Genomic DNA, 18,382 nt, shown 5'->3' with positions numbered 1-18,382 from the left:
CAGAGTTTGAACTCTAGCTACCTGACACACACCTGCCAGGAGTTCAGCAGGGTAGAATGGCATTGAACAGTGGTCCCTGCTTGCCTTGCCCCTCAGAAGTTTTGCTTCCATAACAGTAGGTTTTGGTCTGGTTTGTTTTAGCTTTGACACAACACTTTCCTGTTCATTCTATTTACACTTAATTGGCATTTTAAATTATGCCTGATGATTTCAGGTGTATTTCATCTCTCACCAAAACTACTCTAGGAAATTCCTTCTTTTTCTGAAGTAGCTAAAAGAAAATCACTGATTTATAGATAGCCCAAAATTCCATCTTGTTTCTGTTTCTACACTCATGCACAGCTACCACCAACCAGAACTGGACCTCAGAGTTGATTTACCATTAGGTTTTCAGTTGTTGGAAGTGATATACAGGTATTTCCTTTTTTGCACAAGGGAACTGGCACTACCTATGTCCAAGATATCCTAACTGTAGTGACCCTGCAGACATCCTACAAAAATATTTGCTTGGGAAGACTGCTGGAAAGTATTGGGTGTAGACCAGCCAGTGAAGTAGGACAAGAGATGAAGTGTTTGAAGATTACTGGGTAAAAGGTTTTCTCATTGTTGCTTGGATGTTAGCTGTATTTCAGACTTAGGGTGTCTGTGGCTTTGGATCTGTATCTGCTTTCTCATTTAAAATGATGTAAGTAAAATCACATAAACAAGAAAAGCTTAAGAAGAGCTAACAACATTACTAGGTTAATAAAACATAAACTCAAGAGGAAATGTGTTATTCAAAGTCAACTGAATGTTCATAAGAAGAACTGGCAGCTTTAAGAAGGAAGGTAATGGATTATATGTGAGAGGAAATCTGTTGATGAGTGAAATCTCCTTTGGTAGATTAAGCTCTGTCAATAAAAATGTTCCAAGATGAGATATGTCATGGCTTTGGCCCAGCCAGCAATGAAGCACCACGACAGTCTCTTGCTCACTGCCTCCCACCTATCTCTGCCTCCCTTAGGATGCAGAGGCTCCACACAAACCCATGACAAGATAAAACTGTGATAATCAGTAATAGGGTTGGAATAATACTCCTGCTCACATACAATTCAGTCCTAATTCTAATGACTGTCTGATACATCCCACAGTCTGGCAATTAATCCATCATTGTCACAAGTATCAGGAATATAGCATCCTCCTAAAATACGCAAATTAAACTTCTAAGACAAACTAATCTTCTTACAGCAGGTAATTTCAGGAAGATAATTCACTCACACAGCACATTTTACTGCTAGTGACCAGTACTACTGCTACACATCATCTAACCATACTAACAAATACCAGAAAATAAAATAGCCTTTTCTGATTTGGGTAATAGTTGTGGTCCACCTCTAAATTTCCATCCGTTTCAACATTCAGATGGAAGGATACACATAAGTTAGCCAAGTTTTCACATTCCTGCTTCACAATACAGGAAACTGTTCCATTATTTTCTTTCATACATTGAAAACTCCACCAGTCTTGCCAGAGAATTTGGGAGTGGAAATAGCCACTTTTTTGCATGTTATTTAAGAGAGCTGTACATTGGTGCCCTCTACACACGCTCCAGAGAACTGCATTGCTTTGATTTGTCCAGTTTAAAATAAACTTGAAAATGGTATGTGAGAGATTTAAATAATTAAACAGTATTTCAGGAGCTTAATGAACTGAATGAACCATTGCAATGACAAAGAGTCACAGTGTATTAGTTTCAAAAGTAGCAGAACATGCTATTGTCCCTGAGCAGAGGTGTCATTGATTCAATATTATTATTACCACCAATTTACAGCTTTTCCTACAGAATTCCCCGTTTTCCCTAAAATGAAATGTCCTCCTTTCTAATAATAGCCTGCTCCTGGTAATTAAAATAGTTTTACTTAGAAATTCACAAATTCAGGAATCTACTTTTTTGGGTTTTTTTAAAAGAAAGGTAAACAGTATTTTTTCAGCATTGGGCCAGCACAGGGAACAGAAGCACAGTGCAGAGCTCCTGCCTTGGCTACCAAACCCTTCAGAGGAGAAACTGCCATTTACCATCTGGCTGTAGGACACCAGTGAAGTGAAGAGGATGTGAGAGGATGAGGGTGACACTATAACTGTTTGGGAAGATAGAAGATTAAAAAGTAGGGGGAACAAAAGGTGACTTACAATTGAACCAACACATGTGGACTTTAAACCACCTTGCAGTCAGCAGGGGCTGTGACTTCCTAGTGAGAGCCCAGGGGATGAGGACCTAGCAATAGCAAACACTGTGTGTCAGATAATAAACACCAAAACTGCACGGTTTTAATGAGATACAATAACTGATGGGAGATGAATCAAATGATCAGCCAAGCCATGTTAAAAAAAGAACTCCAACTGTCTATTTTACCAGCAAGTCCCCTCGACACTCCATATGCTTCATGCTATAGAACAGACCAAATTTGCTGTCTAGCCTTCCCATCATCTTGTAGGACAGCAGGATTAGACTACACATAATGGTAGAATGCCCTCACAACTGTATTCTGACACCTTTTAAAGCGATGTTTGTTGTTGGAAAACCATGCAGAGGCGTAAGTGCTATATGAGGAGGCTCAACGGAGCCCCACTGTTTCTTTGTGCACTCTCCCAGCTAACTGCGCTGCTGATAGACAGCACTATTAAGCAGTCATTAGCACCATGCCTGAAAGCTTGGCTTCTGCTGATAATAACAGGCTATTCAATATTTTGAGCCTTTGTAAGAAAGAGGGCACCTAAATGAGAATAATGAGGTCATTCTATGACATGCCTGAGGATATGAAACCATGGGTAACTTTTTAGCCCGTTTGATATGTGAACACATTACACTCCACTGTGACAGATTATTTCTAGCCTTCAAAAAAAAAGGCTTCTTCCATTAAATTACACCATACAACATCAGCACCAAGTGGGAATCAAAACACTGGTGTCACTGTGAAGCACAGCCTTGAAAATAATTCAGTGTAACCTGATCAAAAAGAAAATGTATATATGGGCAGATACATGAAGCAGAGCAAGAGGCTGAGATAGTGTAAGAAACCCAGCGAATTTTAGCAGCAGAGTTTAAAAGGATTTTGTGATAAAAAGATTGCTTCCAAGTCTGCATTTTGCCTAACGAGATGCATGGACTATTTTGGCTTTAAAAAGATGAAGGAATTGAAAATGTAATTTTAGACCTGCTTCTTGCTTAGAGCAGTTGCTGCCTCTCTCCAAACTGGCTCGTTTTCCTTTGCAAATGGCCCCAACGTTTTACAGGTTTTGCACCACGGGGCTATATTCAAGATCCACTTCACATCCCACTCTTGGTAACACATTGTTCCACTTCCTAGCTGTGTTAGCCCACGAGCAAATGCTGCAACTGACACAGGTCTATGGATTAACATGGTTTAGCTTGTTGATCAGCTTAGTGGTTTAACACTCTCAAAATTTACGATAGCAGGACAAGTCTCTTTTTTCTCTGGTTGCTTAATATGTTTCTGCCTACAGAGGTGGTGCTCTGAAGAATTTTCCTGAGTGTACAAGAGTCACACAACTTTTGGGCTGTGCTGCTAAACAAAGGAAGTGTGCTGTCCTTTAGATCTTTTGCTTATTTTGGGAAAGCTCATTGACCTTTGCTAGATGAGATGTTTGTGTGCATGTCTAGTTTAGCTTCTTTTTTATTGTATTGTTAGTTTGTCTTGGTTTTAGTCATATGGGGATAGTTAATAATGTCATAATAATGTAGCTAATAATGTCGTATGGGTGCATAACACAACTCACTTCTGTAGGTCTGCTTCATTTTAGAGACTAAATGCACAAGTACAGCTGTTAAGAACTCAGTGCTGAGGTTTGGGCACCTGTCTTGCTTAAATCCAGCTGACAGTAACCAAATCACCATTTGCTCAGTACTCCCCACCTCGGCAGGACGGGGAGGAGAATCAGGAGGAAAAGGTAAAGCTGTGTAGGTGGAATTAAGGAGAGTTCAATAGAACAACATGAAGAGAGAACAAACAGCCACAACGACAGCAAAGGAATGCAGACAGCGACCGATGCCCCGTATCCCCGCCCAGGGACCGCGGACAGGAGCAGCCGCGGGTCCCCTTATATACTGAGCGTGACGTCACCGCGGCCTGGCCACGCCCCCGCGCGGAGCCTGGGGACAGTTAACCCTATCGCGCCCACAGCCCGGCCAGCACCCTCAGCAGCTGCAGCTGGTTGAACGTCAGGTGTGAGAGGCGCTCAGGGTGCTGCCTGCACTTCGGAGGAGCCGGCCCTTAACTGGCTCCTGCAGCATCACCTCTGTACGCTTTGAGCCTGGGACGTGGGGAAGGTCACTGTGTCCTTTCCCGCAGAACCACTGAAAACTTAGAGAGGTTTAAAGGAGAGTGGCTGTGGCAGCCAGGACAGGTAAAGGCACCTTTCCCTCAGCGAGCTCCTCTTACTGGAAGGCAGCTTCTCTTTGCATGCATACATGAGTTACCCTAGAGGGACACAGCCTGACAATCTTGCTTCCCTTCCAGATTCTCTCCTTTTAGTTTTTCTTGTTTCTACTGATTTTTTTACAAGGGATTCACTCAGCAGTTCAATTGTGACTGGAATGAAAAGTTTATTTAAATTATTCAGGGACTTCACAGGCTGAGTGTGTTAAACTTTGTGATTTTATCTAACTCTCAAACTTATTAGAGTGTTTGTTTTGTGGTTTTGTTTTAATTAAAAAAATTAATGAGCCCATTTTTTAGTGGACATTTTGAAGATTAAGCCTCTCCAATATTATAGTGGGAGCAATGTGCTCATGCCCTACCTGAAAGGCAATTACAAGCACAGAGAGTAGCATGTAGTGTTTGTTCTGTAATCCTAAAGCTTCATTAGATGTTTGCAGGTTATGAATTATCCATAAGCTCAGTTAATTCTGATTGCCACCATTTTCAAATCACTAACAATCCACCCTGCATTTGAAGAGAACACTACCCTGGAAGAAAAGGAAGGTAGGAAATAGGAGTGTTTGCAGTGTCTTTTTGGTACATAAAATAAAGTCTTCTAAAATACACTATAGGTTTTAAATATAGTGATAATTCATTAGTAAAAAGGAAAGAAAAAGGAGCAAAAGATGAGATTTCCTGCTGCTTTAGCCCTGTGCCTTTACCTACTGAACCTGGAGACCTCTGCAACAGGCCTTGTTATATTTAGTTTGTGACAGCCCAAGCTGTCAATATCGAGTAATATGAGAACTTCAGGTCTCAGCAATTTAGCTCTCAACCTCACATCAAACATTGTTTAAAGCCTGAAGTTTACAGAGAGAATTCAAAGGCAGATTGTATTGGCTTTCTTCTCACAATCTTTGAGTAAAATGCAGGATTTTTTAATCAATTTGGGCTTGTAATGATGAGACTAATGAGAAAGTACTTATTTTATCAGAACTGAATCCACAGAGTCTGAAAAACTACATTTAGTCTTTCATGGAAAGTTTCAATTTGGCAGAACAAGGTAACTGTTTGTCTCAAGTACAAAAGTGTTATTGAGAAGGAAAAGCAGCTGGTTTGGAATCTGCAAACTCAGGAATTCTTTTCCTCTGGATTCCCTTGTATCTGAATCATCTTTTAAAATGGATACATAAGTTGGATTACTTTTCTGAAAGTATCCAATGGGTGAGAGCTCTCATGAACCAACTCCCTGTGCCGCCTTGCTGCCACATTAGGACTGCATGAGGTAATTATGAACGGGAATCTGATTATCACAAGCTCCAAGCTCTGACTTTCCCCATTGGTTTTACTGTAACATACATATTTGCCTTTCTAAAAGAAGGATTTTTTTAAAAAGCAATTAAGCACCTGATAATCATTGTTTTTTGTTTTGTTTTTCTCTTCTCCTCTCTAGTGTTCATAATGGCTTCTGGGCTTTTGGTTTACCCTTTTGGTTTCAACTCTGCTACTGTGAAGAGATTCTGTGAGAATTCAGACATCTACTATGCAGGAGACTGCCAGATTGGCTGGGGGTATATGCTGGCAATTGTGGGGGTCATGTTGTCTGTCTTTTTACCATTCTTTGCAAAATATGCACCAAAAGAGCACATCTCTCCAACTCCAATACCTACTATTTTATAGTAGTTTACTCGTGTTTAAGAACAGAACATTCCTGTCTACAGGCGATGGGCAGAAATTAGGATAGCACTTCCACTTAGCTGTATTGCTACAGAGAGAGAAAGACATGGGGAGGAGAAGGTGAGATTCACAAAGACCGGAAGTGCATCGATAGTCTTCCGCGAGCAGCGAACGCGCTGGGATTGAATGCAGATTAATCAGCAGCCTCGACACTGCTCCAAACGTACACTGGCATAATGCCTTAGACAAAACAAATCTGCTTATCCTCAGAACATCTGTCTACCTCCCAGTTTCTTTTGTGTCTCAGAATTGTTAAGTCTTTGAAAAGCTTCAGTTCACTTGTTCTATATTGTTAGATGTCAAAACTTTTATGAACCCCCTAATTTTTAAATCAATGATGCTATTTTGTTACAATTCTTTTGATTAGTGAAAAAGCACTTATTAGTAGCCACGGCCTAAATTTCAGCTGGAGACCTAAAAAGAATTGCATACAAGAGAAAAGGTTCTAATCTATACATATTAGTAGGACCTACACATTGGAAGTTGTTGGCACACGTTTTAATACTGGTCTAATCTTTAAGATTCAGAGTCATCCTACTGAAGACTTGCATAAAATTTAGATTACTTTTTTTTCCAGAGAGAGCAATCTAACCCCTTCCAAAGGCTTCCTGATGACAGTTTCACAGCAGGAATAAAAGGCTAAGAATTTGGTTTTGATATTTCTTAAATTATAATTTTAGGTGAACTTTGACAAAATTATTTGAACAATTACAATTGTAGGATTTGAGGGTTTATTGTATCTTTTTAAAGCCAAGAAGAAAAATCTCTGTTTACAGAAATGTATATGCCCAATGGCTCTTGGATGTAGTGATAATATAAGGCAGAATGAACTAGATTCTGGTAGTTCCATTACTTTAAGAGTCTATTACTGTAAAAAAACCCCAACAGTAGTGAAGTTGAAATGCTACTGAATGTGACTAATGAACACTCTCTGATGCCATGTCACAACGAGCAAGTGGCCGTATTTCCTGGGTTTGCCTGTGAAATCCAGTTTCCACAAGAGCACCCAGTTCATTACTCAAGCATTGAAATAAGTGCACTTGATTGCCTTAAGCAAAGAAAGCATTGGGTTCTAACCTCACCCCACTGTTATGCTTTTTACTTAAAATAGTAATTAAATTCTAATTCTAGTCTCATCTTTTATTTTTTGTTATTTATTAAAAAAGAAAGAATCACCTAGACTGTATGTAATTCAGAGATGAACTTAGTTTTCTATTTTGGTGCAAATCAAGTGATCAAATTTATTGTTCTTCACTTAGCTGAGTCCAACTGATCACAGAATCGTTGAGGTTAGAAAAGACCTTCAAGTCCAGCTGTTACCCCAGCACTGCCACACCCACTCCTAAACCATGTAGCTCAGTGCCACATCTGTATGGTTTTTAAATCTCTCCAGATATGGTGATTCCACCACAGCCCTGGGCAGCCTGTGCCAGGGCCCACCGATCCTTTTGGTGAAGAAATTGTTCCTAATCTCTAATTTAAGCCTCTCCTGGCACAACTTGAGGCTGTTCCCTCTTGTCCTGTCACTTGTAAGTTGATTCCTGAATACTTTTTTTTTAATGGAAAGTGTACATGAAGGGACAGACAGGGACATGTTGAGGATAAGAAAATGCAAACAGATAGAACAATCACTGTGTTGTTTTAATAAATGTCAAAGACTTTGGCAGTCTTGTTTACATTCTTCACCCTTCTAAACTTCAAGGGAACATTGCATTGTTTTCCAAAATAATTGTCTGTCTTTACATTTTCATGCACTCTAAAAGCAAATCCAGCACATAAATGTTGCAAGTTCCATTAGAAATCCTTGACAATACAGACTTCAAGGTAGAAAGAAGTACATTAAACAAGAGAGAGCAGCACTTGTGCTCACAGTGACTAAGGAATTAAATTGTCCAAATATTTAACAAACTAGGTTGAAGGAATGCCTCAAAAGTATGAAGATGACATTTTAGTCACTTCTGTATAGTAATGTACTTTTCAGTAACATCTTACACTTTTTTTTTAATGAATGGCTGAAATTGATAACTTCCATGTAAGGGTCAGAAAAGTGAGGAATAACAAACATCGTGTCAGAAGAGAATCACTCCTGTGAAGCAGAAAAGACAGAGATGCAGGCTTTTCTTTCCTAACCAACCTGTGCCTTTACACTAGAACCATGACACAAGACAGGATCAATATGGTTAAAAAAACCCAACAGAACAAAACAAGCAACAACTGAAAAATGTTGAGTAATGTGTATAAACTGTGTTGCGTAGGGTTTTTTCTGTTTTGTGTACTGTTTATGACTGTTCACTTAATGTTTCACTAGAAAAAGTGATTTGTTAGTATACAGTAGAAAACTTTTTTTACAAAGATCTAAACACTTACTGCAAGTAAAACAAATCTGGATTTTTATTAACATACCTGTCAGACACAAATGACCAATTCCTGTCATTACGTAGCGATGTAACTTTCATGTGTGCAGAAGTGGAACTGTTGATCATTCAGCTGAAACGAGCAGGGCCACACCGGTTGTGTGGTGTTGGGGACACACTCAGATGTGTGCAGTCTGGGCCCACAGTTCAAGCTCTTACAATGGAGTCTTAGAATTTACAACCCCACTCTACCAAACCCTTCACTTCTTACAACTCCACTTCTGCTGTGAATATCACCAAGCTCTGCGTTCTGTAATATTCTGCATCTTTTGAGTTCATCTAAAGCTTCCCTTTTGGGACTTTCTTTAGTATTTTATAATATATAAAGGAAATCAAATATATGTAAATGAGCTCTACAGCCAGACAAACTCCCCTTGCAACACCCATGCTCAGAACCACCTTAGCACAGAAGGCAGAGATGACAATGCAAGTATAACAGTTAGTAAAGCATATACTTTCTAATCTCACCTGGAACATGAGGGGGTTGTTGCTAACACCACATATACTAACACTGACAGATCACTTTTTTAAATAAAGACTGTCTGCACGTTAAACTGTGTGAAAGCGTTTTCCTGTTACAAGTCAAACAATTTACTGGACCAGGTTCAGGTTTTATTCTAAATATATAATTTTTTAAGTGTAACTAAAAGCTGTATTTTCCATTAATGTGTTTCTGCGTTGACTAGCTGGATCCTTTTTAGAATATTAACTGTTTTCTGTATTTGACTTGTTGGATACAATATTTCAATTATTTTAAATGTGAAATTTCCAATTGCCAACACTGTATAATAAAATGAAAAAAAAAGTCACACTGTTCACTGCTTTCTTGACATCTCTTTTGTTTTACAATTCCTGACAGATGTGGTACAAAGCTTTTGAAGTAGGGGAACTAGCTAAGGGGAAAAGGAAATCAAAACAACAGGAATGATCTAGGAAAGTTTATGTCTGAAGGCAAAGACACATAAACATGTCCATGGTCCATCTCTCATGAAAGATGTTTCCGTGGCTAAGGCACGGAAGTTCTGTATTCAAATAATTATTTCTCTCCAGCTTCCTCTGTGCCCTCGAGCAATCTGCCTACAGCTTCAGAGTCTGTTGCTATTTCATACAGGTGTTATACTGATTATTTATTTTTTAAAACACATGAATCAGATCACATATCAACAGGAACCATATGAATACCTAATCTATACAGCTGCATCCTGAGAAATCTTGCTGCAGTACCTATTATGTCCATTTCCATAAAAGCTTTTACACGTATTCTTGTAATCCAGCAAAGGAAAGTGAACCTGCTAGCTGGAACTGAAGTGGAATAAAGGCTACAACCTCCTTACTTTACCACAGAGCAGTTTTGATGCAATACGCAGAGCCTATTAAGAAAGAACTATAAGAGAACCTTCTTGACATTTGCTAGCTCTTAAGCTTTGACCAAATACTCCTCAAAAGAAGAATATAGGCAACATTTTGAAACAGATATTGAAGGAATCTCTAAGAAACTGAAGATAATGAAAATCAATGTCAATCTGAATTAGCATTGATGATCTTTTTCTAAGACACTTGCACTATTGCAAACCCCAACATTTTAATTCCAAATTTCTCCAGTAAAATCTAATGTACTGGGTAACAAAAGCCTGTTATTTGGTATAGAACTAGGAAATATAAGCTATGAAAAGGAATAACAGAACCAAAACTTTGTTGCTAACATTGTTAGATAACACAGCATAGTGATATTTTCAATTATTTAATCAGATTTGCAGCATTTGTTTTGGTTAAATGCTTTAGGATGTCCAGCCTTTATGGGCAATGATGAGTGAAAGTTGGTTTCAGACAACCCTTTTGACCATTTTAAGTTTCATTCAGAGTTTTCACATATGCTGTCATCTCAGCATCTGCAATTTTAACAAAATCTTGGAAAGTGTTTTGTTCTTGAATAGTTGCTGGTCTTACAGAGACACACTTGAAAATGTTCTTTTCTGCATTGTAGTTTCCCATGCACCTGTGCACCCGACCTCTAATTAGTCTTGGAAGCTCCCGATCCTTCATCAAAAGCATAAAAACCATTAGAAATTACATCACTTACATAAAAGCTTCCAAAATGTTTGGTTTCTGAAGACTATATCAAACACAGAAGGAATTTACATCAGCTTTTTTGCTATTATCAGCTACTTAGAAGGTACACTGAAAGCCCCACCATTTTTTTTCTGAATTAGAGGCTTAGGATGCCCAACTAGTCACTGGATTATTGCTCTAGACCAGTTTAGGAACAACATGGTATAAGCACCCAGCTTTCCTTCTACACAATAGTTTTTATCTTCGTAAGAGGGATTACAGCCAGTGATGTGTGTTATATGTGGACAGTGAATACTTACAATTTCATAAAATACACAAGGCAGACTCTCTTTTCCATCTCTCAGGAGAAAATTCTTTGCTCCATATGCTCCAGTGGTGACTGCAGAATCAAGTGTGCCTGTATCATTTAGCAAAAGTAAATCATGACGTGAACAACACAGCAGTACCAAGTATGACACACAAAGACACCATGACAGCGTTTACTGCACAAAAGCACAAAAATATAAAGTCAGCATCAGCTTTCTGTGAGAACTTGTGCTGACAGTACTGAAACTTCCAATACAAATTATGGTCTTTACATAGTCTTTCAACAGTGCAGTTGTACATGATGTCTCCCCTAAATGGAGTGACCAAATGGAGTTTTCCAAACCAACACTGTAAACACGTTATTCCCTTGCAAAGCAGAGCACAAGACACTCATTTTGTAAGTTTTATCAATCTTCATTTGCAAACCAACTTTAAATATGTGCAACCTTGTCAAAATGTTTTCTGAGATGCCATTACATTGCATATTCTTATACACCTTGATTTAAAGTTCAGTCATTTCAGTTTTTTATCATGTACATTTCTCAGATAACATCCATCAAAACACAAAGTGAAACACACTAGAAGTCATCTATGTTTAGAAGTACTCCACACTTGAATTTATTCCTAGATTAACTATTTAAAAATCATTGTAAAACTGCACGTCTCTGCAGCAGGATCCTAATAAACATGAAAATTTACTGTAACATATTACCAAAAAAGAGAATAAAAGAAACAGGACAGAAAGAGATTGAATGTTAGAGGATGACTGTATTATTTATTTCGTAGCTATTTTAGTCTGCTTTGATGTATGGATCTCCCAGTAGAAAAATTAGATGGTGCTTATGTCACTATTTTGTAGTTTTAACTATTTTAGCTATTTTTCCTTCAGTTAAGAACATATTCTCTTGGCTGTTGCCCCACCATTATTTGCAGTTACAGTACAGTCTACCATGCTTACCTAAAACTTCAAACAATAGTGGAGTTTTATCAGTATAGTGACTCCAGTGTCTCATACTTGCAATGACTGCAGATATGATCCGCAAGGAATTCTGCTTTTCTTTACTTTTTAATTGAGCTGATGAAACTTCCTTTCAGAAAAAGATGAAAACACAAGTTAGAGATATACAGTCAAACAAAGGCTCATAAGACATTTATGTATTATGTGAAATAGCCATTATATACATTAAAATTAGAATATTTGTTCATACTAGGCAAACAACTCTGTCAATTTAAATGATCATGCTGAGGACTGTAGGTTATTATAGTATGAGAATCTCAAGTCTAAGTTTTCAGGAACTTAAGCGTGAACTAAGGCATCTAGGACTGGTGAAAGCCTTGTCTTTACTTAATTTTCTTTTTCTTTACTGTTTTCTCCACTGTATGTTCCTCTTACCTGTATTCATAAGTTTACCTGACTTTTGTCTTCTGGAAAATGATCAGATTGTTTTTCACTCATTTTGTTTTGCTGAATATTGTTCCTAAATTTATATGCCAGACTCTGATCCTGCTGACTTCTTGAAACAGTGTTAGTTTTCACTGGCCATTGACCTTTAGATGAATAAATCTGGTTGGTTTCTGTCATTTTGATAAGCTGAGATGAGTTATGGTTTTCAGGGTTTTTTAACTGCTGAACAGTTTTCAAACTATTTGAAAGGCTCTCAAACTTTCGAGTGATTCCACTATCAGATCTTGAATCTGTTGTGTGACTTAAAGGAATATACTCATTTCTGTTCCAGACTTTAGCAGTGGGAGCCTTCTCTTCTGCCCTGCAGTACAACGTTAGACATAGTTCAGTATTGTAATATCTATACTCAGATATGTAATTAAAGTATATAAAAGCAATCTATGGATTGTTGTTTTAGCTTTAAAAGCACCTGTTAAGTATTCAGACTCAAAACACTTGTGTATACACTTGAGTTTATCCATGTATGGGACAGTGATCACATCTGTGCTTAAAACCCATTGAACTCAAGCAACTTTTATAGTGAAACTGAATTTTAGGCCTGATAATAAGGCTAGATATTAGATTTAGTTAATAGGTCTTATTAAGTACACTGGCAAGATATCTTATTTCAGTTGAGTTTGGCTCATAAGCACAACGTAATTATTGGGGACTACAGTGAAGATCTGAGAATTAAAAGAGTGTCTGAATGCTACAAGACTATGAAAAAATGTAAGATATATTTTCCACATGAGAATAATTTTAGTTAAGGAAGGACAATAAAAAATAAAGACTACTAACCTGTAAGTATACAAGTTTTTCCCAGTATTTGCTAAATTAGGCTTTGATGCATTTAGTGGTTTCATAAGGGAAGGAGTCTTCTGATGTTCTGTTTGGCTTTCAAAGATAAAAGTATCAGTGACACAGTACCATGTTTATTGCAAGACAGTTGTGAAACAGTTAGTACCCAAATAACAGTCAATAAGCAACGAATAGTCTGCTTTTACATACCCATTGTTTGCTGCTTTCTGTAGTTCAGCCACTTTTGGGTTTGCAGTTTCCCAGTCTAATTCTCAAAAGACAAAGGATTAAATATGGGTACAATTGAAAAGACTGCAAGGTCTACTTAGGGCTCCTACTCTTTATCTGCTTAATGTTCCACAAATAGTCTCAAGCAGAAAGGAGAAAGAAAATAGGAAAAAAAAGGGAATGTGATCCTTCAATATCTGTAATTATAAGGCAACTTCTAATAAGTAGGTTGCTTCTCTGGATAACGGTTAAGTTACAGGCATCAGACCTATCAGCACAAAGACTTTATTACAAGTATTTTTCCACTTTAATAATGCATAAAGAAAGTACTAAAGACAGCATTCTGCATTATTCTTTCCAAGCAGAATTTGAAGAACAAATACTCTTCTGAGTTACAAGAAAGACATCTTATAAATGTTTCCTCCTGTAACACTGGACTTGAATGTTGATTGAAATCAACTGAAAACAAAAGGTCAGTTTCAAGAGACTCTATTTAAATGCTGGTGCTACTTCATTCTCTAACACACAGAGTCAAACTCCCTCTAGGCACAAACTACGAGAAACTCAATTGTATAGAGGAGAAAGAAATTTCCTGGAGGACATTTTTAACATAATGAACTTTTCAGAAATAAATATAAAGGATGTATATAATTCTTGATGCAGACAGTATTTACTGTAATAAAATACAATAATCATACTAAGGTTTCTTTGGATTTAGAACCATTCAAAACAAAAACCACCTTATTTACCAGAAGATGTGGGAGAGAAGTTGTAAGCACAAGTCCTAGAACTGGTATCTTTCTCATTTTCAAGTGGATTTGAAGTAAGGGGCTGTCTAGTTCTTTTTTTCTGATTGAACAGAGGTACAGGCAGAAAACCTAAAATTAAAGTTCAAATAATAACACTCTACCAATACCAAAGGGATACACAACCTCCACTTAAAATACAAAAATAAAATTGCTTAACAATTATTTTACCTCACCCAGAGAAATTACATTTCATAAACATTTAACAGACCAGCCATTGCCTCACAGAAATTATATTTCGAGCCCTCTGTCCTGCACATAATCCTGCAAATGACACATTTCCCTCACTGACCAGTCTCCTGTCTCCATTCAAAATCTTGTGCTGTGCTGCAATACAAGAGATAACCCATGCAAGTTCCCTAAGGAAATGGAAGTCTGGGACTGTGATTCTGTGACTGAATACTGTATCTCCTGTACAAATACTGCATCTGTGTGTGTGTGTGTATATCTATATCTTTTATATATATATATCCATAAGTGTAATGAGGTACAAGTGGAAAAGCACAAAAGGATGGACAGTACCTGCTATGCTGCGAGTTGAAATATCAGCCGGACTCCTTTTCATTTCTTTACAGTATCTTCAAAGGCAGCAATATATTGCTTACTCCAAATTTGCTGTATGGAAATTAGATAAGCAAAGTAAATAAATTAATGTTGGTACACATCTAAATTTTATATGATTTTTATGTCAGTTTCTCTTAACTCTCTGTATACCCAGTGACAGGCACCATTTCAGACACAAGCCTACAACGTAGGCCTGTATGATTCCATTTTTGAAGTAAAAGTTATATTCTCTACCCTTTTTAAAATGCTGAAAAAATACAGAATTCACTTCCAAATTTTAAAAGTACAAATACATTTAATTCAAAAAAGGAATATTTTTTTATTCCTGAAGAGTGAATACTAGTAGAAAATGCATACTTTTACAATGCTGCAAAATGCAATGGCAAGCTACACAGCTATGAAAAATCCCAACTTAACTATTCTGTGAAAAACAGAGTGAACAAATTAACTTCTGTACTTTGTGGCAGAGACCTAGAACCTTTGGTGAATTTCCTAAAGGATAAAATAATTCACAAGTCAAAACCCACATTATTATCAGTCAAATATTATGAATAGAGAAGGTATAGTAGGGTATGAGGTAGAAGTAGTTTGCCATATTTGTTTTCCGATTAATCTACTTTTATACTAAGTATTTATGTATTACTGTATACATCAAGGATATTTCAGAGACTGCTGTGTAGCATTAGTTTCTGTTGTATCAGTTAGCTACTGATGCATATTGCCTAAGCGGCATATAAATAATACTACATACTTGTGTGTGTAGAAATAATGTAAGACATTACCTCTACATTCATTTTGATCTGGCAGTTAACCACATGCAGCTATTAAAGGTGTTGATAAGAATGAAGCACAAGTATCTACCACAGCTAGATCATTTTACCCCTTATTTCTGTGAGATACATCAATTTGTGTGACAAGTTGTAGTTCATTGCTGTTACACAATTTAAACTGCATTGCTAGGTGCTGTGAAGCCTAATGGCCACCAGTGTATGCTTGTAAAATAAAACCCCATAAACCTGACAGTTTATGAAGTTAGCTTTGGTGTTACACAGGACTTTACACCGTCTTGTTTTGCTTTAAGCCCTTTCTTCAAGCAACCAAAACACAAATATAAGGTGTAGGGAAAAAAAGTAAGCTAAGAATGGAGGAGATACCACGGTAAGGCTCTGCAGCGCTTCACACAGCAGCAGTACCAGTCAGACGCTAAAGGAGCCGCGAGTCCTGGCTGGAGTCTGAAGCATGAGGCTGAAGTAAAGCCCGCCAAAAATAACGGTCCCCGCTGCCACGCGCTCGCTGCTGAGGGAGCGGGAAAAGGGCGGGAAGGGGCTGACCGCGCCCTCCCGTCACAAGCGGCAGCGCAGCGCCGCCCCGGCCGGGGGGCAGCGTCCGTGCGGAACCCGCTTATCCCAGGCTGGGGAGGGGGTAGCGAGGAGGGCAGCTCGCAGGAACGGTGGGATGTAACTCATTATCTCCTTACCCGTGGAAGTGGACCACACAGTGTCACGTTCATGCACTTAGAGAACCTCGGGCGAGAGCTGAATACCCACAAAGGTGTGAACACAACATGGATGTAAATAAAACTATCTGCATTCTTCATGCTAGTTTTTACCTCTTCAACCAGTAGTCTGGGTTTTAGACTGGCTGTCTTCAACTGCAACTTCTGATAGGTGTAAAATCTTAGTGCTGGGCTGGATTTGGAACCTGCCTTTTGTAACCCTTTTTCTCCAGCCTTGGAATGCTTTAGTGATTCACGTTACATTTTTTTATACCTTAGTGGCTCATAGCTGGACATCATTTCACTTACATTTTATTCCTGCATGTTTTTCAGCTCATGGTACACACTATAAGCTTTCAGATGCACTACTGCATACTTGTACATTAAAACAATTTGAATCCTTAACTAAATATGATCCTACACAATTTTTCAAAGTGTAAGTATTCACAAAGCACAGGCAAAAGGGGTTGTTTCCAGTGGTTAATTTGGAAGAGTGAAAGCTTTTCAAATGTCTGCATTTATGCCACAAAGTCGTGGGTGCTTGTAATGTCCTGGGAGATCAGGAGTTAAAAGCTGTTTGGAAGTTAAATGTGCTCTAAGGGTATAAAAGAAGCCTCAGTGGCTTTAGTTCCTAAACTCATGTTTGGAAATGCACTGTCTGTCCTAAGAAAGCTCTTCTTAGGAGACAAACTTCTTGCATGTTAAATGAGGTAAGTGCACAAACAATCTTAGTATTTCATTCATCATTTTGCAAGGAATTAACACCATTACAGTACCACTAACAAGAAAAGATGAACTCTAAGTACCAGCACTGCAAGTTCATATTTTGCTATTTACTCTTCAAACTGCTGTGGTGTTAAAATGCAGCAAACCAAGACTCAGAGCATGAGTCATTTTTTCAGGCAGCGTGTAAAAGTAGCCATTTTGGCACCACAGCTAAAGAGACCAGGGTCAAAGGACAGTACAGACTGTCCAGTGCTCTAAAATACAACTTTACTGCTTTGTTTAATAAATTACTTGTTATGATTAAATATCTGGCAGCTTCTACGTACAGCAATAATACAGTTGAGTGTTTAAGTAGACACTCTTTCAGTATTAACTTGCTGTAAGGTTCAGCAAATCTGTCTGCATAAACTGAAACACAAAGAGCAACTTTTGTAGGAAATATATTCCTGGCAGAACCTGTCTAGATAAAACCTATGTTTAGTTTTCTTTTTGTAGACCCACAGCCTATCATTCTGAGTTATAAAGCCTCTTCCATAATGGAGTATAATCTTAACAGAAATTAATTGTTTAATAAACATTTCTTATTCCCTTGCAATGTAATATTTTCTTTGTGTTTATATTGTGTCAGATGGTAATTGCAAATACCTGTCATTTACAGAGGTTAAACTTATTTTCTGTTATTAAGACCTTTTCTTCTAAGTGTTTTGATCCTCATGCTGGAGGTTAAGGCTGCTCTTTGGCTTAATTTTCAGGACCCTATACGAATGCTTTTGGAAACAGAAAAAAATTGAGTTGTTGACTAAGGTTTTTTTGGGAACTGTTGTCCCATTGTGGTCTATATCTGTTTCTGTTTGAGAGAAAGAGATTGCAGAAGTTAGAAAGGTAGTCACTGGCAAAGCTGATCCAATGTGTTAGACATCTGTGTTAGCAGATCCTGAGAGTGAACTGGAGCCAGAAATACTAGGTAAGTCAGTTGTGGATAAATTACACTTTAATTTCAGCTAGTGTTCCTTCTAACCACTGTTCTTCAGATATCATAAAATAAAAAGGGTCATACAAGCAACAACATGCTTTGAGGAACTCATTAGTTTTTTGCTTTTTTTTTAGATGAGAGTTCTTGATGTTTCAGCATTATGTGTTGATCTAGAGCCAAGATACTATTCGCATTTTACTGGTCTCAGTTTAAAACATTCTGCCCTTGTATACTGTAATGTCTATGTAACTTCAAACATACATGAGTATACTTGTTGCACCCAGTTTGCAATGCAAAAACGTCATCGATATTTAAATGCATTGTTTAAGTTTATTATTAAAAAGTCTCTTAATGCTGTTATTAGCACAAGATTTACCTATATATATCATACATTAATAGAAAT

At 37.8% G+C, this 18,382-nt stretch overlaps 2 protein-coding genes across 2 annotated transcripts in view; one reads left to right on the top strand and one right to left on the bottom strand.

The window, feature by feature from the left end:
- The window catches only part of LHFPL7 (LHFPL tetraspan subfamily member 7), a 61,440-nt gene extending 52,125 nt beyond the window's left edge, over window positions 1-9,315 (top strand). Inside the window, exon 3 of the mRNA XM_062012594.1 lies at window positions 5,872-9,315. Within this exon, the coding sequence (XP_061868578.1) occupies window positions 5,872-6,098 (227 nt within the window). The 3' untranslated portion in view covers window positions 6,099-9,315. The remainder of the gene's footprint in view (window positions 1-5,871) is intronic.
- Window positions 9,316-10,414: 1,099 nt separating this feature from the next.
- On the bottom strand, window positions 10,415-14,786 carry SPATA22 (spermatogenesis associated 22). Its single transcript, XM_062012601.1, has 8 exons — window positions 14,744-14,786; window positions 14,165-14,293; window positions 13,398-13,458; window positions 13,188-13,283; window positions 12,357-12,711; window positions 11,904-12,033; window positions 10,939-11,036; window positions 10,415-10,606 (listed from the first exon to the last, which is right to left on the bottom strand). Exons 1-8 carry the CDS (start codon window positions 14,784-14,786, stop codon window positions 10,415-10,417), a joined length of 1,104 nt encoding a protein of 367 aa, XP_061868585.1.
- Between the last annotated feature and the right edge of the window lie 3,596 nt (window positions 14,787-18,382).

Source organism: Colius striatus, chromosome 20 (genome assembly GCF_028858725.1).
Source record: "Colius striatus isolate bColStr4 chromosome 20, bColStr4.1.hap1, whole genome shotgun sequence".
In the NCBI taxonomy this organism is placed as follows: Eukaryota; Metazoa; Chordata; class Aves; order Coliiformes; family Coliidae; genus Colius; species Colius striatus.
This window is presented reverse-complemented; position numbering and strand designations above follow the sequence as displayed.